We start from the raw sequence: 26745 nt of genomic DNA, 5'->3' as shown, positions 1-26745 counted from the left end.
CTCAGGCTTATACTTTCTGATCTACAATTGCAGTCCAAACCAATCAAAACACCATAAGGACAGTCCTAAAGGCCGAGTTAAAACATCCACTCTCCTTAGATTCCACAGATCTGACAGGACTGGATGTGTTTAAGTGAAGTCTCCACCACAAAACCGTAACCTATCCAACAACGGTATGTCAGAACCAGAGACCCCCCCCATCGTATCACTGAGGTTACAAGGACATGAGGAAAGCAGTGAGTATTGGAAGTCAGATCAAGACATGAAATCTGAGCTCCCTGTTCCCTCGAGACTCTCTCTTGCTCTCCCTGTGGTAAAGGTCACAGGGCAGGTCAATGACACTGGCCCTCAAACAGGGACCCGCGCTGGCCCTGGCATCTGTCGCTTGCAATTTGCTCATGCCCACAGAGGCAGCAAGCTAACCAGCTAGCATGTGGGGCTTAGCGCGAAGGGGAGAGGGGGGAACCAAGGCTGCCTGGTGGACAGGAGCTGTCGGGGCAGGTTTGGTGACGGACTAGCAGGGCTAGGGAAATGATAATGCAAACATAATTTCCATGTCACAGTGAATAAGGGACCCTGGCCTGACAAACACACACACACAGACACACACACACCAGAATAGACCCATCTCTTCTGGGCCTTTCCCCAGCCTCTGGCTACCTTTCCTTGTCTCCAACCCCTGGCCCAGCCTTGATCCAAGCTCTCGCTTCCTTTATAGAAAACAAAGAAAACCACTACCCAAGCAATCAATGCAGCTTTTCAAACAGGAAATCTAGTTTGTGTGCTCAGAAGTATTCTGGATTAAGTCATCATACTGAAGTTAGCAATGTCTGACTCACTTTGGTCAAGAAGACACAGAGAAACTGAGAACGAAAATCCAACAATCATTCCCCAACAGAACCAACTTAGTTCACAGAAAGGTCAATCCCATCCAAGACAGAGTTTCTTCTCCAATCCAACAAGGAGGCCGCGGGGGAAGAGAGATCACTAACAATGTAATGGCCAGTAATTGGTACAGAAGGATTTCAACACCAACCCGACTGCACAAGGTATAGCCAGACTCATCACGTGGAGTCGGAGACCAGGGCAAAGGCTTCGGATGAGTCAAGAGTACCGTATGTCACCGTTGGGAAGGAAATTGGATACACGCAACTGTACTTGGGTATTCAGGCCTACAGCAGCTATACACCCGACCTCAGCTTTTCGGTTCCCCCCCCACAGGAGGGGAGGTAGAGCAGGGCTGTCCATGCCCATGCCCCTGCTCTCCACAGAAGCTCGCTAAGAGTTCACACGCCGCCCGTCTCCAACAAGCCAGAAAAACACTTCCGTGGACTAGCAGACTTTAAACTCTGTTTTGTGCTTCCCCTGTGCTCTCTCTCTCCTGGCCTCTCCTTTCACTCATTCTCTGCTCCTCTCTTCCTTCTCCTCTCTGCTTTGAACCTAGCCAGGCATGCTGGACACCACACAGCTGAGTGAGAGCTGATGGATGTGAGGTGGATTAAGTCTGTAAAAGAGACAGGGATGGATTTGGCAAAGTCACAGTTGCTCAAAATGAGTTCCATCGCACTCCATTTTTCTCTTTGGCGATATAGCCATTTAGCATATTAATAGCATAGCAAATCTATGTGACACTCAAATGAAGATTTAGTCTCATCCTCAGATTGTGATCGAAAGCCTTGCAATGAGAAGGTATTATTAGATAAATGACACTATATTTGACACATTAGCATCATTATTGCTCCTGCATAAAGGTTAGTTCTATGAGCTTAAATTATATTGGCAAAAACAAAACAGAGAGTTGTTGCAGCTTCTCCCAAACGTTTCAGAAAGAAAAGAAAAAAAGATAAACAAAAATAATTTAAATAATCATCTTCATATGCATACAGTCAACAATCTCTTTAAACATTCAGGGACATTTCAATTATCTTATTTATAACAATTCAATACACATCAAACACCAAGTGTCCAATAATAGCACTGTCACCACACCACTGCTTTACTGATATGCAGCATGCCACAATAGCTAGCCACAAAGCTAACAGCTAGAGTTGAGCAGCACCACAGAGCAACACCACTACCCACCACATAAATACTACAACTAACAATAATAATAATAAAATAAAAAATGAATGAATAATATATGATAATAATATTAATAATATTCATAATAATAATGTATTATTGTTAATAGTATTAATATAATAGTATCAGTATTGTTTTCATCATAGTCATAATTTACAGAGATAAGCCACAGCTATATGCCAACTATGGGGTCACGGTACACAAAACACACCATGTTGACAACACTTAACACACACACACACACACACACACACATACCCTCAGTACACTAACACACATTCGCACACACCACAGACACGTAACAGCATGTGTTGGGCGGTGTAACTTACAGGCACGTAAAGTGGTTGCGCAATCATGAACAGAGACAGAGGAAAGTGGGTAGGCCCTCTGAAGGGTGTCCATGTTACTATGTACACTGCCTGACATGCAAGAGCAGTCTCGCTCTGAGCGGCCGCAATCAAAACAACATGCCAGTTTCATTCGTTTGTAGACGGACATCTTGGCTACAGTCATGTTTTGGGATGAGAGGAAGAGGAAAAGCAGCAGGTTAATGGCAAGAGGAGAAATAGACATCCAGGGGAGGTCGGAAGGTCACTTCGTAGGAGATAATAAATGCACGCCTTAGCTGCCAGCTGCCCACAGACTTGACCCCAACACTAGACCAGCCACTCAGGCACAATATGTGCCATAATCAACCGTTAATGTCAAAACGTTTCACATTTAGTCACGGTTGAGTAGCACGCCGTGGATGATTTTGACCAAATGATAGGGATACTAATGCACCTACTTTTGTCTCCGTTGCTGAATTCTGAAGTTTATGCTTGGGATTATATTTGTTTCTTCTCATGGGCTAGGTTTTAGGGGTCAAGCTGTGTTCTAAGGCTTGATTATGCCATAACAGGTCAAAGAGGCAAAATATGACAGTGGGGGCAAAGGGAAAGAGGGGTGGGGGTGTGGGGGGGGGGAGAGAGGGAGAGGAGGGCATTCAAGGAGAGTAAGAGAGGCACAGGCAATGTCGTCAGCAGCAAACCTTTAAAAAGTGTCTCATACAGAACATCACTCGATGTGGTGGCTAAAGGCGTGGATCACGTACCTGTATCCCATCATGCAGCTGGAGCAGCCTGTCTATGACGTAACACTATTCTACAGGCTAGGCTGGTCAATTCATGCTCGGCCAGGACTACAACTACTTCTACTACTACTGCAACGCTCCCCCCAGCTGGCTTCACTTCGGCTAGCACTTATGACAGAGTGTGCGCGCAGGTTTAGGGAAAATAGCATCATTTAATGCATGCACTCGTCATAGGATTGTGTGCCCATTGATAGTAGTAGTAGTAGTAGTAGTAGTAGTAGTAGTAGTAGTAGTAGTAGTAGTAGTAGTAGTAGTAGTAGTCTGTGTGTGTGTGTGTGTGTGAAGCCTTTGACCCCAGAAGGAGTGGTAGTGAAGGCCCCTTGAGCAGCGCTTCTAGGTCACTTGGGACCCCCGGTCCCCAATCTCCCACCGCTCAGGAGCCTCACAAGAGGAGCTGTCACCGAACTGGTGTTCTGGTCCACGTCGATGGACCGATGCCCAAACGAGAAAGCCAATATCCCGGGTCTGAGACGGGGGGAGACTGGGGAGCACGAGGCCCAGAGGCCCCTCTGTGCAGGGCCATCAAGAGCTGCTGGCTTCTGTTCAGAGCATGCAAAGTGCTTTGTAAGCATTCATCTGCATGCATCAATGCTGATCTGAGGGATTGGGAGGGAGTAACTGTTTACTGGGCAGAAACAGTTAGGGTGACAGACGCGAGCAGTGAGGCTGTCCTTTCATGCTGTAGGCCCTGTGTTGAGAGTTGTGGGCTGGGCTTTCAGAACAACAGAGTCCATGTGTGTTTGCACCTTTGCCGTGTGATGTTGGAGGGTATGTGTGTGCGTGGAGGGGGTGGGGGTGGTGGGGGAGATGGAGAATACAAGACATGATGACATGTTTGACTCATGACTTCACACACGCCGACATCCGGAGCCACGGCTCAGCCGTGTCCCAAGTTAAGACGGACTTCGCAGAACCCCGCCACGTGAACTTTGGCCTTGACAGACTACCAGTGTTTGCTTCAGCTTTGCGCGTGGCAGAACAGACACGCTGTAGTCCATCAAGACAACCCCCGTTGAACGTGGCTCGTGTGAAGAAGGCCTTAATAGGTCCCAAAATAGACACTGTTCATCTGGGTCGTCTCTCACTAAAACCAAATCTATTCAGCCAGAATGCCATAAGCAATGTTGACTTGCATGACTTCTGAAACTCAGAATGAAACTTCAAATGATCTGATAAAAAATGTTAAACATGGGAAATCCATGGAAACCAAACAACGCAAACACACCATCTTTAACTTTAGTTACTGTACAATGTCACAACACACAGAATTAAGCTAGAAAAGAATACAACACAAGGAAGCCTTGTATGTGTTGATGTGTATACAATACAGTATGCACATTCTTTGCCAAAATGAAACTTAACAGGGTGATAAAATCATCAAACACCATAAACCAAGAGACAAAGTGTTGAACAATGTATACCAAGTGTGTTTATATTGTAAATCTAAAATAACCATAGATGGAGACACATAGTTCAGTTGCTCATAGCATTCTAGCGAAATAGGTTTCAGATACCTCAGTGTCAATTATCTCCTCTACAGACATGAATCTGGCACAATGCCATCATCTAGTGGCCATCTAGTGGTATGGCAGTTCGCCCTGCAGTAACCAGGTCATCTGAACTGTGGCTTTCACTTAAACGCACCGAGTAAAGAATAAAAAGGTCCAACGACTGTCTAGAATTGAAATGCGCTCGGCAGGGGTGATGACATTTCAATTCTGAAAGTTGTTGAGGACCCAGAGGGGTGGGCAGGGGCTAGGAACACGGGGGAAGGGCCTGGGACCAGACTGTTTTGACTGGGTTTTGGCAAAGCTTGTTAAAGCTTAAACGAAGATCAAGAACTCCCACTAGAACTTTCCTCTGTCAATTTTTTTTTTTTGGTTGGTCTTGGCTCAATTAAAACCATTACTGTTGTTATTGTGTATGGATTTCTGACTGACTGTTGCCCCATTAATTGGTGGGCATTTTTGGAGCAGGACATTTGGGATGGGGGCTCACAGGAGTACAGTTGGTTCCTTTCAGGTCAGCTTGGTTTACTTGGATGAAGAAAAAAAAAAAGAACTAGCTTTTTGTCAGTCGTTTTTTGTTTAGAAATGCTCTCCTCATAAAGTACTTCTAAGAAGGTTGTCACTTGAGATAAGCAAAGTCTGGACCGACTGTCTGAGGAGTCTAATGTTGTGGTGAGTTTGGGTTCTGCTGACTGTATGGGTTCTGCTCTGGCCTGACAAAGAGTGTTGAGATGAGAGGCGGGGAGAGGGATGCAGAAGCTACACTGGTGCATGCAACATAGATACAGTCTACTATTGGCTGAGGAGAAAAAAAGATCACTCGCACTGCACTCTGGGTAATGGTGAACCCGTCTTTGTTTTACTCACAATAAATCACTACCAGTGAGAGGTTACAAAAAAGTGGCGTTTTCCAACGGCAGCAAGGGAGGAAATACATCAAAAGTGTGTCAATGGTCATAAAGAAACATGAAAAACAATTAAACAGAAAGAAAGAAAGCATCAACAATAACAGAAGAATAAAAACAAAATGAAAACAGACGACAAACTCCCATTGCAGAAATGGAAATGTCATTCTAAATGCAACTCTCCTGTTGGCAACAACTGTGATGAAAGAAGCTAATGGGATAAACTCGTTTGTCTCTGTAAGCTAAATAGTGACGCCATGAAACCTGGAGAGTCAAGAGAGGTTTGTGGTCCTAGCTAGCGCATAGACCAAGCCTTGTTTGAATAATTGAGATGACACAGACAAAGGGAGGAGATGGTGGGCATCCATTTTAATGTCTGTGTTTGTTTGGGCGTGGGCTGCTTGTTGTAATTGTCACTGACCTTTCCAGATCTACTGAAATTGCATCTGAATTATTTATCCAGCCGCTAACACGGTTAGACAAGTGACTATATAGGTCAGGTAACAGCCATGGATTGTTTCTGGACAAAATGTAATGCCACATCAACTGAGACACAGTTGGATGCAGACAAGAATGGGCAAGTATTCGCTGCTCCTTATTGTAATCAATTAAACGTACTCCTGGCCCTCACAGCGCAGACAATATCCCGTTATAAAGATATCCAGTATTTTGTATGAATTCATCATAGCCAATAGGGTGTCAGGTCTTATTGGCCCTTGGCAGGGGTCACCCATTGGTGCTTTGCCATTCTTCCGCCTGACTAAGGTCATTACCTCCGCCTGTGTCCCTGAGTTTCGATGGTGACCTGACAGCCTCCCTCTTCTGCTCGGCTAATCATGTCGGTCCCCCTCTCCGTCTGTCACTCTCATTCCTGCACTGACGTATGGCTCTCCCTTCTCTCTCTTTCCATCTTTACCTCGACCTCTCTTTCTGAGGTAGAGATCTCTTTCTCCATTGGGTTCTCTCCTTTGACTAAATCTAGGCCTCCTCATCCTCCCTGTCAGTAACCCCTCCCAAATGAACCAACTGTGAAATGAGTAAATCAAACGAATGACGTAACGTGCTGCACTTGCGCCTTTGTCACAAAATAAAAATGAAATCGATTGCAGAGAACACCTTGATGAAGAACTAAGGGTTATGGTTGAACGTATTTTAACAGTGAATCCTATCATTTAATGGGACATTTTCAACAGGAAATCATGGCAAGCACATCAGTATCACAGTGCTTGGCCTGCCCTTTGAGAAACAGGGAGAGATATCACACAGTGTCAGGAAGCAGTCATCTTAAGAACTGTCCACTCAGAAAGAGATACATTAAAGGTGTTGGGGGTGGGAGGTGGGAGGAGTTGGCGGGGAGAGGGGGGGGGGGGGGCACCGAGCGTACTCACGTCGTTTACAGCCACACTTTTTGATGCGTTTGGGGTCTGTGATGTCATCATGACAAGCTTTGCAGTAGAAAAATGCTCTGAAGGGGCAAAGAAAAAGTGTTAACTTTCACCCTCCTTGTTTGAGTCACTGTCTCGTCACCAGCTTCGGACACTTGGAGGAGCCCACCGAGGTAGCAGCGCAGTCCGATCTGCCGTACGCAATCTGTCTAAATACCGGTCTCCTACCAGAGCATCACAGAAAGTTCTCTTTAATTTACCTGCCGTTGTCTTTCCTCACCTCTTGACTTCTTTGGCGTCGCTGGCGATAAAGAACCCCAGAGTTCCTTCCTGCATCTTGACGTGGTTCCCCGGGTTGATGAGGATGCTGGGTATTCAGGGAGACACACGCCACGGCGCTTGTTAAAAACACTGGCCCGCCACCGACTCCCACTCAAGACGTGCTAATCAAGAGGAATGGTACACACACATTGTCGGGAACCTTTCTCTAAAGCTACCGGAGCCAGTGGGTTGAAATGGGCGGATCTGATTGGTCACTGGCATTACAGTGTGTTTTGGGGCTGAGTGGGGTGAGCTTGGTGTGGTGTGAGGTCATCATATGAGTAGTTAGTCTTTACAAAACGAAAACACAGTTTCTCCCTGGTCCCTCCTCAGACTACTCACACAGATGGACGACAACAAAAAAATCACGAGTGTCAATTTTAATTCTTTACTTTGGTTTTGCGATGGTTCTGATTGAATCAGAGAGTGGAGGAGAAAGAATTAAAATTGTTATCATGGCGTTGATTCAGTCTCTGCATTCAGATCCAATCATTTCTAACAGATGTCGTGGTATTACTGGGACAGTGTTGAGGTACTGTAGGATGTTCCGCGAGTTAGGAGTACTCAACAGTGGAATGCATGGGAATGAACAGCTCTCTGAATACTTTCAACATGTACTGTCAAATACTACAGTAGTTTAGCTATACAAAAACAAAACATTGACCTTATATATTTCTTTCAATTTGTCATGACCAGAATGTATATGTATCTATAACATGCTGTATCCTCTAGTGATGCATGTCTAGTAGCGTCATAGCAATATCCTATAGGGTTGAGCAGGTTCTACTACTAACAGATGCGGCAGCAGATTTACTGAACTGAATAAATGAGCGATGTACACGCTATATGGTTTTCGAAGAAGGATAGTTTTCCATAAGGTGTTCTTCTGTACAGTAGAATCATCCACTATAAATACTGACTCGGTGCTTTGGTTGTGGCAGGGAGCTTGGGAACTTAAAAACTGGCTGTATCATTCCCCGTTAATTAGACTAGGACACGAGTGAAACGACACACACACACACACACCCTGCTCATTAATGGTTACCTCTAGGTAGGAATCATCAATGATAGGAGTGCAAACTTAGTGACTGAAACACTAAACACACCTGGAAACACACAGAACGTTTGGCCCTGACCAAGGAGCCCAGATGAAAGAGAGGGGATACTCGTGCTGTATTTAATTACACAAACATTTCGTTTAACTAACTCTGGTATTTTCTGATCATTTTTATACTAGTCACAATTGTTGGTCTCTGAACTGAACTAATGAGGAGCGTACTGTGAAACTGTAGCAGTAAACCCCAAACTCTAGTAAACTGCTACATCTTGGACTGGGTCTGGGCAAAAAGCATCTTTCCTCTGGGCTCTAAAATAACAGATTATGTTGAAAAGAAAAGTCAGTCAGAGGGCAATTGGATCTACTATAAAGCATTAGTAAGTTGTGAACATTTAGCTTGACATCATAAAATGTGTGATTTAGGAATAGACACATTTTTATACTGCTTGGCTTTATGTTAGATTGAATGCCCCCCCTTCCATTTTAAACAACACACATGCTTTTCAATGCATCATACAAGAAATGATGAAGCTCGTACAAATCCACACACATTGCTGCCCAAATCTGAGATTTTACAGGTTTACCCGTTTCTTGTGGATTAATCAGAAAACGTGATCAATCTTGATATGGTCCAATCATGTCTAACTCTACCTGAATCCCAACCTCAAATTGGGAGCAACAAGGCAAGCTTTACACCGTTCAAGTGATAGACCGGCACTGCATGCAGTCACCAAACAGCATGAGTAGGACAGTAGTTAGACAGAAAGGTGTTGCCACTGGCTACAGGTAAAGGGACAAATACGTAGATGCAAACTGTTGCAGTAACTTCTGTGCAGTTGGACTGTTTCTTAAACACCAAACTGACAGGAAGTGACCTCACTTAAGAACATCTACTCAGAGACACATTGATATGGAGTACATGGTGACTGACACGCACACACGCTCGCGCACGCACACTAACACGCTCGCGCGCACACACACAGAATGAAACCCACAAACGCACACATCCACACAAATACATAGACATGGACACACACAGCACTAAGGAAAAGATGAAATGCAAAAATATTTTCATCACTCGTATGACATGGAGCATTATTAACCTCCTTCATCATTGGATATAATTTAAGTTATCCAAAGTTTACAACACCATGCCCCAATGTAACACTGGAGGACGAAATGCTTTTGGTACCATTCAATTATTAAGACATACTATTGCATCAATCACTGCCCACTAGAACAGTAAATGATCCAGTTTCCACATTTTGGCCAAAATGCACCAAAACCAAGGGTTAATATCCAAAAGTTATATCTGGGTGAAAGCATACTGTATGTAAACAACCTCGAGTAATGTATCCCTTAATTCATATTTGTGAACAAAAACTGCCCATCTATAAAAAGTAAATAAGAATTGTTTTGATGATGAAAAAGCACCAGGGATAAAATAATTAGTTTTGGCCAAGCTGACACAGGGGAACAACTGAAACACTGAAATATAACAGAGAAGAAAGAAGAAAATTAAGCGGAAAACAGAAGACACAGACAAAAAAAATACTGAAATGAAAGAAGGGAATTTAGAGATGGAAAAGGTTAGCCTTAGTACAACCGACAACACGGAAGACAAAGAAACAAGTAAACAAACATGTCAAATTGAATTATCCTCTCTGCCTGCAAAGAAGTTAGTGCATTAGGCACAGGGAACACCATGAGAAAAAGAGTCAGAAATTGGCCTGTTGTTGTGATATAGGGTTTTGGGAAAATGTCTTTATGAAAAACTCCCAAATTCAGAGGCTCTAAAGTGGTGGAGAGAGGGCGGAACTTTGGAAGTAAGGTAAAGTAGAGGGGCATACCGCTTTCGGCTTCTGCAAACAACAAGAAAAAAACTCAAATCAAACAGTTGTTATGAACATAAAAGGAGATAAAAAAAATTATGATGAAGATATCATAGTCCCTTCATGACTAAGCTAAGGATGTACTTTGTTGTGATATTTGGATAACATATTGTATAATCATTCATTTGAAGATCTTGGTATCTTAAAATGCCAATCCTTGTCATAGCACAACATGTTTTGTGATAGTAGGAAATAAATTATGTATATATTAATGTACTTCATTTTCATCTTATGAACATTCCAAATTCGGCTTATTTATCAAGTGTTCTATGTAATATGATAGCATATTGTATGCATATCTTGTCAATAATTTTGTCTCAAAAATGGACTTAAAAACTGCTGAACTGCGTTACAACGTATACAGCTGTAGCCTGCGGTCATATCAATAGGGTATCTGAGGGAAGAGCTGATGAAATCACACTGACATGTTTCAAGTTAATGTTCAGCATTTGAAGTCGAAGGTGTCCTTTTCTTAATATAAAAACAAATGTATTAGTTCAGCCCTAGTCAGTGTACAAAAATAAAGATGATGAGGGAAGGGGTGGGTGGGATTTGGCAAATAGAGGTAACGGAAATAATATAAATTCATTGTTAATTGTTATTTACATAGAAATATGTACATGTATGTATATATTTTAGTATACTACAGTGGCACAGTATATTAATATATCCCATTAGTGGTTATAAAAGGATGCAAAGGAACTGTCTTAAATGGAGTAACATGATTAAGGACCATATTATAAAGATTTTTGTCATCTAAACAATACACCTCTTTAAATCAAAGCAAATGCAAGAGAAGTCTTCATTGCATTGTGTCATCAGTCAAAACACTTTCATTCATAAGGGAACAAATACATCATATAAGGTAGAACCATGCAGCTCAAATTAGCAACAGGAATATAGTTTTCTGAATAATAAACTGTTTCAGTCAGACTAAATCTTGACATATGTTTCAGAGAAGGTGTGTGTCAGGCGAGACGAGGTCAGCAGGGAAGGAGAGAAAACGCAGCGCCACAAACCTGCTCTCTCGCTGCTCGGACTTGTACTCAATGGCGATGAGCAGCAGCTTCAGCTTGACATAGCACAGCCTGTTAGACACACAGAAACCATCACAAGGTTACAATGGACCCGAGGTGCTGTTTTGCTACTCTGGTGCATCTTATAGTATCTTGTCCCACATGGATTCAATTGAGGGAACATTGGTTCTGCCATCTTCCTTCTGGGGGCTCGCTGGGTTTTTGGAAAGTGATACTTACTCACAGACGGTGGGGAAGGAGAGACCAATGAAGTGATACTTACTCACAGACGGTGGGGAAGGAGAGACCAATGAAGTGATACTTACTCACAGACGGTGGGGAAGGAGAGACCAATGAAGTGATACTTACTCACAGATCGTAGGGAAGGAGAGACCAACGAAGGCACTGGACAAATACTCGGTGTACATTTCGTTAGCTACTCCCTCCAAGTAGTACTTCTGCCACGTGTCCTCTTCGATCTGAAGGCCAGAAAGAAAGAAAAACCTGCCTTTGAACACTGTTCTTAGCCAGGTTCGTTTTTTTTTTATTGTTTATTTGTTATGCTGATTAGAATAGTAAGGCCTATTAATCAGCAGGCACACCCTCCACAAATGACAGAATCCCCTTTTTCTGTAAGTGATGGGCATTACTAATGAGATCTGGAACCATTTCTCTCCATCGCTAATAGACACTTGTATGCCATCGGATATTCCTCTGGCTCACCCGTACAGTACACTGGCATAGAAGCGATTGCATTTGTTTTGGGCTTTTCAGAATGTGGCTTCTCATGTGGTCCGAGAGAAATACCAGGCTGGGTGTGATGCAAATGGACATGTGCGTGTCCCCTGCCCGGCCACCATTATTCCCTCCGATCCTTCTGAATCGCTTCATCCTAATCTCTGCTCTTACAGAAGAGCCGTCTTGTGGAGCAAGATCTTATCAAACAGAGCCAGGTGCCGAGGAAGACGCGCGTGTCGAAAAAATATGTGTGCTGTCCCACCATTTCGGTAGAAACACAAGTTTAGGTGTGATAGGACAGAGCAATTATACAAAGGTAGATGTACTGTATTGTGAACTTCCAGTTCACGCTGCGGACATTGGGTGTGGGCATGATTGGATATGAGTTGTCTCTGTCATGGACGGTTATCACCACTAGCAGGCTTGTTGGGTCTTCAACCTCCCAACGGTCCAGCTGACTATATCATACCATGTCCCCGCTTCAACACTATGCTTGACGATCGGTACACACAAACAAAACAACGACAACGCAACGCTCCCAACATGTTGCGTCACCCAAACACATGTTAAGATTTTCCCTCTTTCTGGATGTTTATGCAGGTTATTTAGAGTTGGGACTCGGAAATGTGGGTTGCTTTATAACCGAGGGGCTGTAATTACACTTTCGTTGACATTCTGACTGAAACACAGTGGATGGCCTAGATCATAGACTAGATGCTGTAGCTCCATAATCAGTCCATGCTGATCTGCGATTCATTTTCGATAATGACTTTCTATGGCCAAACAGTTATATAATAAATACCATATGCAGTCATTGCGCTGAAAACAAATGACGGTATGGTTTGAGCATCCCGTTACTATTACTTTGTTTGTTTGTTCAGTAAATCACCAGTTGGCCTCAGTAAATTGGGTACAAGCTGCACCAATGAGCTTAGCCCAGTTTTGTGTTTGACTGACACAGGATCAAACTAACAAACACTAGAATGAATGCGTACTTAATATAATGTTAAAAAAATTTTGTTTTTGTTTATCGTAAATACTATTTTTCATAGATGTATACATCCACTGTAGTGGGCAGTCTTAAAAAGGTTCCAAAATGATGTGCTAGACAGCATCTAATCATTCCTATGTTGGATGTTTAAGTGTTTCATGTCCGTAGCTTGCACAGGCTGTCCATTTTTTTTAAACTCTTTCTCTGGTAAAGCTCAAAATGTGGGCTGCAGATGTTCCCCTAACAGCCCATTAGTCTAGTCATTATAAACCTATCCGTCATTTTTATGACATGCGAGCAGTTCTTTCATGTAACCAATCACTTTTTTTGTGTTGGCTGCCAAGAATATATCAGATACCATTGGACAGGCCTGGCAGCCAGTCATCCACCTGTCTAATAGACGACTTACTGTACTTCTACTCCAGACATGAGTAAAAAAAATGTCCACCTTCAATAAAACTAACCCACGTCTCAATGTCTTTATACTGTATGACGCAGCATTGTAGTCGTTAGGTTTGCGGTAGAGGCGCTATTTTGTGGTGGTTCCAGGGTTACCTCGATGAAGGATCTCATTGAGAAGAGATTGGCCAGCATAGTGGACAAGCCCTGTGCCAAGCAGCTCTGGGCAATGAAGCCAGCCTTCAACTCTGCCAAGCAGATCGCATCGTCACCCTCCTTCCAGTTCCAGCTCGGAATGTTTAACAGGTGAGCCTGGAGCACACACGCACACACACACACACACAGAGAGAACCCGCAATATTCAAAACTTTCCAATCTATACCATCATCACTGGGTTCTTCATTAGTACACAAGCCAAGCCTTTTAAGACAGTATATTTCTAGTTACATTCTTGCATTTGACATACATCCTACCTTGTTGTGGTATTGTAACATTTGAGTAATGATCCGAATCTTTGGGGAATAGTTCTTGATGGATATAACCCTGAAAGAGTATAAACGGGGTGGGTGAGTAGGTCTGGAAAGTCGATCATGTAACAAGCCTGAACGATAGAAGCCGGCCAAACAATAAAACATGTTGTGTCAGCAGCAACCTTGATGGATTTGCTGAGGGATAGCAGAGCGATCGAGGTATGAACCGGTTCCCTTTTAGAGCGAATAAAGTACCTCATGATGTTGGAGGCGTCTTCTGCGTCGGGATCTGGACAATATTTATTGGCCAGGATGAGACAGGCGTCTGCAGACTCAATCTATGCGAGGAGTGGAAGAACAAAATAAAGAAGAAAAAATGACACATGGTACAAAAAACACCTATCAGTTGGGACGGTGACTGGGATCGCTAAACTCATAACAGTCGGACATCACAAAGCGACATCCTGACATTTAATCTGACAGGGGATGTTCCAACCAATCAAAGTATACTGTGGACAGTACCTTCACTCTGGCTAGATCGTGAGGATTGAGAACAGATCCCTGGTAGAATTCCACTTGGGTAAAGTGGCGTTTGAACAAGGCTTCCAGCTCAAGATTAGGGGAAATACTAGCATACAGACATAGGGAAGAAAAGAGTCAATGCACACAAACAACATGGTCTATATGTCCATCATTTCATAGTGATCATTATTTGGCATCCTAGCCCACATTTGCTGTGCGATGGACGAAGCTGAAGAACGGAAAAAATGCACTTACTTATGGAGAAAAACAATTTCTACATTGACATCATCCCTGTCCTTGTGTAGGAAGTCTTTGAGGAAGTTGGAGACACTTTCGAGAGTAATATGACCACAGACCACAATGTGCCTAGAAGGGGGAGGGCGGGAGAAATGATCTTGAGTGGGTAACATAAATCACTCTGGCAAGCTCCAAGAAGAGAAAAGTCAGAGGAAAGCACGCTCACGGAAAACAACTATTTACATGTCAGAAAGGTTTTTTTTTGGAAAACAACAACTGGCTATGGCTTCCTTCTTTTATCCCTTTTCCACGAGAGTGAAGATTTGTGTCTACATTGTAATGAAAAGGGTTTCAAGTCTGCTCGACATGTCCAATCAAGCACTGAGATTTGAACCAGTGAGGAAATGTAATCATACAGCCCACACTATCTTTGATTGTCATCAATTCTAAAAGGAGAACCGTCCCATTCGCCAAACCAGTTCTCTCTGAGTTAAATACAGATTGACATACACATATACATCAACAGACACTCTCTTCTATGCAGAACAGTTACTAAAAGTGATCTGGGTCTGTGGCTGAGGATCTTGTAAATAGAATTGAAAGCTGTTGGACGTTTATTTGGCAGGATGGTGGGTTCCTAGAAGGCTGGATATCGTGAGCTTTCAAGGGGACATCACGTTCTTGTCTGTCTCTTGGCTCCCGGTGTCGGGTGGTGACAAAAAACTCCAGAAAAAGAGAGGAAGAAACTGGACAGAAGGACTAACTGGACCTGGACAATTCAGGTTAGTTGATTCAAGTTGACAAACGTCTTTAAACAATTTCTACAATGTTTTCCACATTTGCAATGTTACAACTGTGAGTACTGAAGGTCGCTGGCATCTGCATAAACAGATCGTTACATTTAAAGATACACTTGATGGAAGCTGGGAGACCATTTAGAGTCTGGATAAACAATGACCCATGCCATCATCCACCCACATATGCACATCTTACGCCAACACTACACTTTCATCCCACTAACCCAGAAAGACCTAGCTGGTTGATCTTACATTTTTTCTGTGGTTGGCTTAACAACCAATCAGGAATTCAACTGTGTCACTGAGCCATGAGAAACCCGGAGTGAGAAACCCAGACATACTCCATCAATCAAGTCCTTTAGGGGGTGGAATTAACGTGCCAACCTTTTTAGTCTACCCAGGTGCGTAAGACTATTTGCATATTGACAATGTCTTCATCTTACACCTAAAAGATAGGCAACTAAAAGGGGGGATCCAGTACTTAAAGTAACAATGTTTATTTCCTGCCTCCCAAACATCAAACATTGTGTGTCCGATCACCATAAGACCTTATCATGTGGCAAGATCTGTTCTAACAAGCCCCTCCTCCCACCCAAAACCATGTTGTCATCCTGGGGAAGGTTGAACATTTCAACTCCTGCTGTGGAAATCTTGGGAATTCTCGGATGGCGTGAGGGGTAAGACACAAGTCTATATCTGTTGAGAATGACGTCCAAAGTCCAGATCGTTTATCGCTCTGCCAAGAACCAGCAGGCTGAGGTGGACTGAAGTGGACTTGGTACGGTGAGGTTGTAGCTAGGGGCTGGGGCTGGATGTGAAAGGGCATGGTTGCTGTCAAACAAAATGGTCGTCAAAGATGTTGTCTCCATCCTTAAAGCTTCTAACGAGCGGTGGTGATTGGATGGCTGACGCAGGCGGTCCTGAGATGAACAGACCGCGGGTTCACTTGATGAGCTGTGGTCTTAGTGGAAAGCCAGCGACTATTGGCAAAAGATGCCTCCCATTTGAGGAGACAAAAACATCATTCATGTTTTCCTACTCCCCAATCTCCAGATTCCATCTTTAGATATCAAGAGTGAGAACAGGGGGATTTGTGTGGCATAGTTTGGTTTCTTGTGCTTTGCATTAAGGCAGCATAGCAGACACACACTCACACACACGCACACACAAACACTTATCTGAGACTTCATGTCTCCACATGGATGATATACCAACAGAGCTTGACAGTGCCACAAACGGTTCTTAATCCGGTGACCCTTAACGCCACTCGCGAAACTATCATTGGGTGTGCAGTGCAGCCTCAGATAACTTTAAGATGGATGCATTTTAACTGTGTGCCAGGCCATCTAGAAACAACAGCATATTGTGCTACCATTACGGAAATCTAATGGCCTGGCTTGATTAAATACAATTACTATTTGCGTTCCAAAAAATATGTGAATTCCTGTTTGTTTTTACAACTGTAGGCAAAAAAACAATGTAATACCAAAGTGAATAAGATACGGTGGTACAAAATACAAAAGAAAAAAGACAATTTCACAAACACCACGGCTCTCACCACGAGGTGCCGAGAATCACACTGGAGTGCAGAGGTGGTGTCATACAGCATGCATCACAGAACATGCAGTGAGTCAACACAGCATGTCACTGGGTCGGGTCAGGTAAGGGAACATTCCGGAACACACACACACACACACACACACACACAACAGAAGAGACGGACAGCTCAGACATCAGCAACAGAGGTCACACACCAGCCATACTGCTCTAATCCTTACAACCAGTGGCAGTGACATACAGTGAACATCAAGGTTCAAGTCCTTGTTTGAGTCATCCTGGCCAGACCAGCCAGTCTCCAGTACAGTACCTTGGAAATAGCCTACATACAGTCCTGGAGAACCACATGTTTCAGATAGCAAACCGTAAAAACATTTCTGTAACGACAGGCTGAAGTACTGTTACAAGATGACTGTGTCCACATCTTACTGAGGACCTTTATGACTGAGGACATTTCGATTAGTCTAGACCCAATAGACACATTAGAAGCCACGTTTTAGGTTTAAGGGTGTTTTTGCACAATAACTCCAATCACTCAAGCCCTGACTGGAAATGTTTTATCCATATGCATTCTTCTATATTCAGTTAAAACTATCAGTTGGACAGTTATACCATCCAAGGTATTAGATGGTATAACAGTTTTTTACTTCTATCCCAAACATGTGTGCGCACGTCTCCAGAGCCCGCCAGAGGCAACAGAACGCCGCGTGTTATCTGTTTAGGATTATATACCAGATTAGACTGAGAGTCCACAGGTCTCCACACCTCAGGAAGAGTCATGTCCTCCTGGGCCGGCACAGGGCTCACACACAGGAGGGTTCAGCCAGGGTCTACGGCAGTTTCCACGCCAGCCTCTCCGTTCCACTGGGGGCTAATGGAAACCATGGAGCCATAATGGAAACCACGGGGGCCAACGGAGAGCTTACAGTACGCTTGTCTTTGAGCCATCAGCGAACGCGGCCCAGAGTTCTGCCACGGCGTTGGTAAACGCACGCTACACTGAGCAGAGCAAAAAAAAACTGCCAAACTAGCATGACTCAGACTGCCGCCTCTCACGTCCAACAACCCTCAGAGGCAACTGCAGCAGGGTAATGGGTCCATTACTTTCAAAGTGCCATGAAGTAATAAGTAAATTACGAGTTCCTAACATGTCCTCTTTGTTTGTAAATATCCAGAAATCATTTCAGTATTGGCAAGGTTATTTCATTATATCTCTTTTTCTTTCTTTTCTCTCTCTCCGGGACATCTGTTTGTGATGACAGCGGGGTAAACCATGTACCAGACATGTGAGACTTAAATAAACCATCACGACTAACGTGTTTGTGTACAGTAGTGTCAGGATCTGGGACGCGGGCTGAACATTTAGAACAGGCGGCATATTTCCACGGTAATGCAAAGAACGTGGTACCGCTTCGTGACCTGTGAGGCAGGTTAACTGGATGCTGTTGACCTCTAAACGCTACCACATGTACTGCACGAGCTCTGCGCATGGCCCGGGCATGGGGGGGGGGGGCGTGGGGGCGTCGAGAGGGGCAGGCTGTCTGCAGGTTTGACAAACCCTTCTCTCAACGCCAGGCGCGGGGGAGGCGGACGCCAAACATAACATTTCATCAATCTCGTCTCCCCGACAGCACAGAACAATGGCGGTTTTCACTCTGGCCTTTCGCTCTTCGCTCTGCCTCGGACTCGGAGGATCTGGCCTCCGACCGGGACACTGACAGCTGGGGAAATAGACAGACGGGGGAAAGGATATCGAGAGGGAGAGCGATGGACGGAAAGGCCGAGAGGGAGAGCGATGGACGGAAAGGCCGAGAGGGAGAGAGGGACGTCGGGAGAGCTAGGGAGACGGAGGGAGAGAGAGAGATGGCTACACTGAGCTGGATCCACTGTGCTAGGTCTGTGTTCTGATGACCAGTAGGGTTTGAGCCACAGGAACAGAGCATTGGGGGTGTACTGGGCAGTCCTGTAGGAACACACACACACACACACAGACACACAACAACACAACACACCACACACACGGCTGCATTCAGGACGTACTCTGTCTGGGAGGCCACTCAAACAGGTCACAGCCTCTGAAGACAACCACTACTGCCACACAAACAGTTAGAGACCAGGCGGGCACCAAGAACCAAGCGGGCGATGCAAGCCAAAAGCAAATCGAGAGCCTCCAATGGGAGCGAGGCGTCCAGCATTCAGGGTGTGGGAGCTGACTGAAGATCAGGGCCAGAGTCATGTCAAGCAGTGATGATGCTAGCTGTCAGAGCCAAGGCACAGAGTGATGATGCAATGGGCTGGCAGTGACAGAAAACCAGGAAGCTGGTTTTTCTCAGGGTAACCATAGAATCCATGGATGGAGAAAGAGCCAACGGATCTCAGGCCTGAGAGAGCATGCCAGAGATGATGCCACATGGAGAAAACAAAAAGCATGACATGCCAACGGACTCAAGCAAAATGAAACAAGAAAAGAAATTGTATCCTGCAACGGTCATTGAGATTGATGATGCTTTTGAGACCACCAATAATAATGCACTTGCGGATTTAGTCTTTTTTCAACTTTCTTGTGGAGCTTAAAACATTTTTTTTTTTGTCTTTTCATCTGAGTACATAGTAGGGATTTCATGACTAGTTCATTCGCAATTGTGCATTGTGATGCAAATTCATCCTTAGAGAGCGAGTAGAATTTGTGGAGGGGCTCGATCATTGGATGGTCTGAATTGGCTATGGGCACATTTAGCGATAGGCACAACAGACTGGAGATGGCTATATACACTTAAAGATGATCACCCACCACAGAGAAAGACATGTCCGCTAAATATATACAGTATAATGTAGTCATGAAAGCTCTAGTTTTGAGAGGAAAATCAAAATGCAGCACATAGGATGTGTCAAAGAAAATAAGGGAAACAGAACAGCACACAAATGACTTCAGGTAAGCACTGAGAGAGAGAGAGAGAGAGAGAGAGAGAGAGAGAGAGAGAGAGAGAGAGAGAGAGAGAGAGAGAGAGAGCGAGCGAGCGCGCAAGAGGGAGAGAGAAGCGTGAACTAGCAAGAGGGGGAGACAGAGAAAGATAGAGAAAGAAAGAAAGAAAGAGAGATAGAGAGAGAGAGAGAAAGAAAGAGTAAAGGGGCATGGACATGTGTCCAAATGGCCAAGGTCTCCAGTCACGCAGTGTGACTTCCCATTCTACTTTAATATTCTACACAGCATTGTGTACCGACTCCCCCTCTAACACTAAACCTGAGGGGGGCGTACTTGAGTCACATAACCACACCTTGTCTGGATTTGGACTTACTTTCTGCCTCGTGTCGAGTTATAACTCCCTCCGTATTTCTTCCGATTAAGGATGAGAGCAGCAATTTCTGGCACGTAGCGAGCAAACATGGCCTACATGCATGGAACAGAAACAAGAAAAAGGCATGCAGAGAGGGTTCTACCGTGGACAGGAAACAGCAGAGCCATCAGGAATACTTACTTTCTCCCATTAACCGCACTATAGGAACCACCATATTTCTTGCGGTTTCCTATTAACTCTATGATTTCAGGGACGTAGCTGGCAAACATGGCCTAAGGAGAAGATAGGAGACAGAAGAAAAGACTAAAGAAGAGACTAAGCCATTGAGAGGTTGGAAAGGGAGCTGGCGCTTAAATCCAAACAGATTTCTGAGGGAGATAAAAAAATATATTGATTTTAACCATACCAAATAAATATGCAAATGTGGAAAAAAAAACTGGGGGGTGAAAGTGCCAAAAAGCCTCTCTCAAAGTTCCCAGACCTTACAGTTAACAACGAGAACCAAAGGAGAAATTGACATATCTACATTCCAAATTTTAATAACTAAAAGAACATTTGAATTTCGGGGGAGAAAAAAAAAAAAAGTAGAAATGTCTTTCTTAAGGAAAAACAACCCCAGTTTTTAAGGGTCATGGGTTTGGGGGGGGAAAAGGAAAGCATCAAAATTGCCACAGCTGACAAACAGTCAATCTGTGCTAGCACCCAAGGCATCTTGGTTTAGCGGAGAAACGGGTAAAAATACCTATGTGCCATGTTTTGTCCAACAAACACAAATGATGTGGCAGGTTGATGTGAATAGGCCGACCTGATGGTCCACAGCTGCAAAACACATTAAGACTCATTTGAAGGGCTAGAAAATGAGCTGGATGCATTTTGCAGAGATAAGCAGCCTGTTCTCCTGACAAGAGGTACTGTTTAACTTCTGTCTTATGTCAAAGGGGGTGGGGCTGAGTTCTGATAATCATACATATCTTACTGTATGTATCCTTGTACATTTTATACCACCTCCTTAGCTATTTTCTTCGATACTTGGTCAAATACTTGGAAATCACACACACACACACACCTGCAATTTACGTGGTTATGCTATGATATAAACTACAGTTACTCTGGCTGTACTTAGAATCTTTCTCCCTTTAGGAGGTGTCTGAGGTGGGGGGGTGAGTGACAGAAAGCAAAGAGTTGTGGAAGGGGGGGGGGGGGGGGAGGCTGCCTTTGCCATGGTAACGTTCAGGCTGGCCTTGGCCTCATCTTCCTGCCACAGTGTTTGTTGGAATTGTGGGAAGGGACACGAGAGGAGGGGGAGAGTGTGTCCTGAAACCGCAAAAACTGAATATTATCAAACTATAGCACAAAATGCTTTACTTATACCACTTGTCTACCTCTTTAACACAATGCATATGCAGGGCAAGGGGACATGGGAGTACACTACCTACATACTACAGTACACAGATACAACACAGTGGGCCAATTTAAGCACGTCTATATCAGTATCCTACAGTACCATAATACAAGGAAGCATTTCTAAACAGTTGTTTGTAATATTACGAACGGCAAAACATATTTACAACCACAAGAAGTTTGACGTTTCTTTATAATGGCGTCTATTTGACAATGGGATATCTGCGGTGAAGATGGGATCAGGCAGGACGTGGGAGGGGGGGAGGGCAGGGGAGAAAGGGGCAGAAAAAGTTTTTTTTTTTTTTTTACCAAACCACCGAGGATGAAGAAGACCATGAACAGGCGTCCCAGAGTGGTTTTTGCATAGACGTCTCCGTATCCTACTGTGGACATAGTGACCATCAGAAGGTAGACACATTCCCAGTATGAAAGCGACTGGGAATTTTGGAAGTTTTCCCAAGGATCCCCTGAGTTTTCCACCTAGAATGAGGAGGAAGGGGGGTGGGGGTGTTTTTGATGGGGTACAAGTCAGATACACGTCAGATAACACGTCAGTCTTTGGTGCACATTCCACGCACACACTTTCTTAGATTCCATCATTCGCGCACGCGCACACACTACCGGCACCCTTTGGTATACTACAATGAGAGCATAAGAAAGTGCTACTGAGGTACATATTAGATTGAATCCAGTCCTTAAGTCTTCATGCTTTTATTCTGAGATGACAGGAAGCATTCGAGTCGATTTTGGAGTTATGCTACCCTCTAGTGGTGCTACTGTTCTCCTGCATGCTAAGATGCTGTACTGTTTTTTTTACGTGGAGCCATTGACATAAATGTACTGGTACTCTGAGCTGGCAGTTGGCAGAAACAGAAAGAGGACGGATGTGGATCTGCGTTTTATGTCAAAGAAAAAGAAAGAAAAGAAAGAGCACCTATGTCTTCACCATCACATGGAAACACCCTTTCACTACCTAGTCCAAAGACAATCCCCAGCACCCCTCCCCTCAGGTGCCGGCACACCAGAACCAGGGTGTGGGGGGCGGGAGGGGGGTGATCAGATCGCCGCACCCTCTTTCCCCAGTCCTTCCAAAGGCCTTTTCCGATCCACCCACATCCAAGGAGACAAGGGGAGCTGGAGGTTGTGTTGGGACCAGGTTTAGGAGTTCTCCTCCTTTTCACTTTCCCCCAATTAACACCACCCCGGACCCCTCCCCACCTCCACCCACCTCCCATAACCCTTTCCCGCCCGGCAACTTACCAAATGTATGAATCCGGCAGCTGTTAGCCATGTGCTTATGAAGATGGAACACAGGTTCACCAGCTTGATGGAATTGCTGGGTAGAATAAGAACCATAAAACTCTCTCAAAGAGATCCAGACCAGTGGAACAGAAAGAAAATGTAAATGGTTGGGTGATCTAATCGACAAGGTGACTTTATTATTGTTTTACTGTGGTTATTATTATTATATTTAATTATTGAATCCCACATGGCCTTAAGAGGGCTCAGAAGGTACTTAGTCTAAGCCAGGCAAATTTGGGACGAGACTTTTAAAAGGGAGAACAAAGCAAACAAAAGGGTTTTATGAAAACAAAGATGAAGATAATAACTAGTGACTGCTGGGGTTGTGGGGGGAGGGGTCTATTGGATTTCTAAGACGTACATTATGTCATGACAGGCATTGAAGAATGGCATTTTCAGCACCCTAACCATCACCTTAGTCTATATGCGTTTGTCAGGGCTGCCTTTGTGGTAACTGAACTCTGCTTATCACTGTCTCTTTCTGCTCTATATTTTTCCTTCTTTCTGTCTCTCTTCTCTCTCTCTCTCTCTCTCTCTCTCTCTCTCTCTCTCTCTCTCTCTCTCTCTCTCTCTCTCTCTCTGTCTCTCACTCACTCACTCTCACTCTCTCGCCATCGCACGGAGCTGTCAGCCCTGTCCCTGTAGATGCGGACCAGTGACCAGGTCCTGCTCGGTCCTGTTGTGTTGACAAGGCTGCCTGGATAACACTTTAGTTTACAGTCCACTGCTACCCTGCTGGTAGATATCAATGGTACACCAATTAGATGGCTATAACATGTCATGCTGAAGACTGATCCGTCTAACTATGAGCCGTTGTGTACCATTGGAATCAGCTCGAGTCTGTGGAAGAGGCGGGCTCTGCCGGGTTTGAGACTATGAATTAAAGTGTTATGGCAGCCCTTCGGACCGAGAGCAAACCTGAGACCGAGCCTCTATGTGCGCTGAGTTCTGTGGTGCTGTAGCTCTGTGGTAGTGGGTGGTGGAGGTGGTGGAGGAGGAGGTGGTGGTAGTCGTAGTGGCGGATGGATGAAAGCACAATACTTACCTCGTTTTTAAGATATTCAAAAACTGTAAAATTTCTGAGAACTGTATCAATCTCAGTGCTCTCAGGAATCTTAAACCTGCGAAAGAGGGAAGACGAGGAGAGAAGTGAAGAGGAGAGGAGAAAAAAGAAAAGAGAAGAAATTAAATCAATGAGATCAATCAAGCATCAAATTGTCTGTTGATGCTAAAACAACCGTTTTCCGCAAGTATGTCAAATGTTTTCGAATCAGAAGTCTGAACATAATGTAGTCTGAACCCATGCCTGAATCAATGACACCTGAATCACTGACACCTGAATCACTGACACCTGAATCACTGACACCTGAATCACTGTAGTCAAGAACAAAAAAAATCCGAACCGAAAAGTCTGAACATATTGAAAGCTGAACACACTACAGTCAGAACACACTGAGTCTGAATTGAACACACACTAGGTCTAGACACACAGTGGCTCAGCTGCAACATTTCTGAAATGAACCAGGACCAGAACATCATGCAGAACAATGCCACCTGTCAGAGAGAAATACATGTAAGACTGTCTGAACACGTCCCAATTCAACTGAATTGTCTCGTTGTGACTAAACTGGAGTGGAAACACGGTTTGGCCTACATGCAATACATGTGTCCCTGTCTGGTTCCAAAATGAGCTCACCCAGGGATTATAGAACAATGCAACATCTTACATAATACTATGTGCTGATCCTGTGTGTGTGTGTGTTTGTGTTTCCTATGGTGCGCAGTCACTCAAGAAAAACGAGTAACAAGGGTTCATAGGACGGGATCCTGTTGATAAGATTAACTTCCCCTCTAATTACTTTTTGTCTGAAAAAGATTGCACAGATTTTTAACTTTCACATGAAATAATATAGTGCCATTGCTTGCCAACGTTAAAAAGCACATCTTAACGTCACAATAAAACACAATGAGAAGCCTATATTTGACCAGGCAGTTGAACATGGGTCTGCTTCACTTCCTGGTTGCCAATCATAATTCAGCCTTTAGTCAGAGAGCCCTGACCCACAACAACCCAGGAGCCCAACGCAGATCCAAGTACAGTAAGAGTGACGTTCACACCCTCCACCTCCACACACACACTGGAGAAAGTATCCCCCAAACCGGGTTTTCTTACCCCAGCTGGCCAGTACTCGCATGCAGGACCAGAGAGACCGGTGGAAGCCCGCCGGTCTCTCTGTTGGGCCCAGCCCCGGTCTGTGGTGCGCCTGTCTCACCCTGTACCCGTTCTGAAAGAGCTCGCCGCATGACTTCTTGCGCCTCCAGGCGTCTTTGAGGACGTCGGCGCGAGGGGCTCCTCTCAGGCCTCGGTACATGAGAAACTTGCTGGATATCATGCTGTACATCAAGGTCACCCACACTGGAGCAGACAGGCGTCTCCTCCAAACTAGGACGGTCAAAAACGGCGGAGTTCTGAGTATACAAAGTGTACGCCGGTATATCCGGATGTTTGTCTCCAGACAAGAGATCCCCCCCTTTGGCTCTTGAGAAGATGTTTGCGATTTAGCCGCTTGTTTCCTCACAGGGATCTCTCTCTCGCCGTCTCGGCTCGATGAGTGACGCGTACCCAAAAGAACGAACAAATCGAATGCACTGAAAACCCCTACGCCACAGCGGACACTGAAGAACAACAGTCGCCCTATCGGAAAAGAGCGTCCGCAGAAGCCAGTGCCTTTCGGTCGGAACGCGGCGACAGAGAATCGCTTGCGCATCCGACAGACAGGAACCTGTTATAAGCCTGTGTGCGTCGGCTAGAACAAACCCAGACCCTGTCTGTCATAAGCCGATAGGTGCTGTACAATGGGAGGGCAGCTTGATTGCTCTTAATCTCCAAGGTACCTCCGGGGAATCATGTGAGGTCACCCCACCGACACCACAGCCCAGGCAGGGCTCCAGAGGTCCAGAGGTGAGGCATGGGGGAGGGGGGGTTTAGATGGAATCAGAATGAGGATTCCTAAAAAAGGAGATTGCGGTTGGCAAAAAATAATCCAGTGAAAACAAGGGCTATGGCCTCACAGAATGCCTTAGGCTGGTCTGGGGCAATACTGCTTTGTGTTGTAATGTAATACTATTTCTTTAATACTACAGACATGTTATAATATATTTAATATACCTATATTTATTATAGCATACTGTAAAAATACAGTCTAACACAGTGGTCTTCAACTCTTGTCCTCAGGGACAACTGGCCTGTATGTTTTATGTTTGCCTGCTCCAACACACCTGATTCAAATAAATGGCCGTTATCGTTATGGCGCGCGCGTGTGTGTGTGTGCGTGTCAGCGGGAAGCACAGATGCTGGGAAATTGTGAATGAGTTTCTGGCCTGTCGACACGTGCATACTTTTGTTTGCGCAAAGAGAAAATCTCTTCTCCATAACATGCCAAGGCACACACACACTATACACACACACACACACACTATACACACACACACACACACCAGATGTTCATTTAGAGTCTCCCTGGTGTGTGCAATGGTTATTTCATTGAGAATCTGGAAGTAGAAGCCAAGCCCGCTGTCACGTGTACTGGCAGGCCAGTCATCCCAACTGGGATGATTCTATCAATCAGCTGTCTGAGGAGGATTCTGTCGGTCTAACTCCCCACAGTCAACACTGCCAGGATTAGGGTCCAACCACCCACACACAAACGCGCGGGCACACACACACACACACACAC

The 26745-nt window shown here is 44.6% G+C and overlaps 1 protein-coding gene across 5 annotated transcripts in view; it reads right to left on the bottom strand.

Moving 5' to 3' along the window:
- LOC146268055 (calcium-activated potassium channel subunit alpha-1a) overlaps positions 1 to 26745 on the bottom strand; it is a 121087-nt gene that overhangs the window by 28225 nt on the left and 66117 nt on the right. For all 5 annotated transcript variants that reach the window (XM_084709279.1, XM_084709283.1, XM_084709278.1 and 2 more), the window contains exons 6-18: positions 24054 to 24129; positions 22967 to 23042; positions 22016 to 22186; positions 20486 to 20577; positions 14674 to 14784; positions 14419 to 14524; positions 14152 to 14234; positions 13900 to 13969; positions 13583 to 13738; positions 11668 to 11777; positions 11302 to 11370; positions 7293 to 7379; positions 7016 to 7092 (exon numbers count right to left, since the gene is read on the bottom strand). In XM_084709279.1, the coding sequence (XP_084565405.1) occupies positions 7016 to 7092; positions 7293 to 7379; positions 11302 to 11370; positions 11668 to 11777; positions 13583 to 13738; positions 13900 to 13969; positions 14152 to 14234; positions 14419 to 14524; positions 14674 to 14784; positions 20486 to 20577; positions 22016 to 22186; positions 22967 to 23042; positions 24054 to 24129 (1284 nt within the window). The remainder of the gene's footprint in view (positions 1 to 7015; positions 7093 to 7292; positions 7380 to 11301; positions 11371 to 11667; positions 11778 to 13582; positions 13739 to 13899; positions 13970 to 14151; positions 14235 to 14418; positions 14525 to 14673; positions 14785 to 20485; positions 20578 to 22015; positions 22187 to 22966; positions 23043 to 24053; positions 24130 to 26745) is intronic.

Source organism: Hypomesus nipponensis, chromosome 11 (genome assembly GCF_054491055.1).
Source record: "Hypomesus nipponensis isolate SF chromosome 11, ASM5449105v1, whole genome shotgun sequence".
Taxonomy (NCBI): Eukaryota; Metazoa; Chordata; class Actinopteri; order Osmeriformes; family Osmeridae; genus Hypomesus; species Hypomesus nipponensis.
The sequence above is the reverse complement of the archived record's forward strand: the minus strand, read 5'-3'. Positions and strand labels throughout refer to the sequence as shown.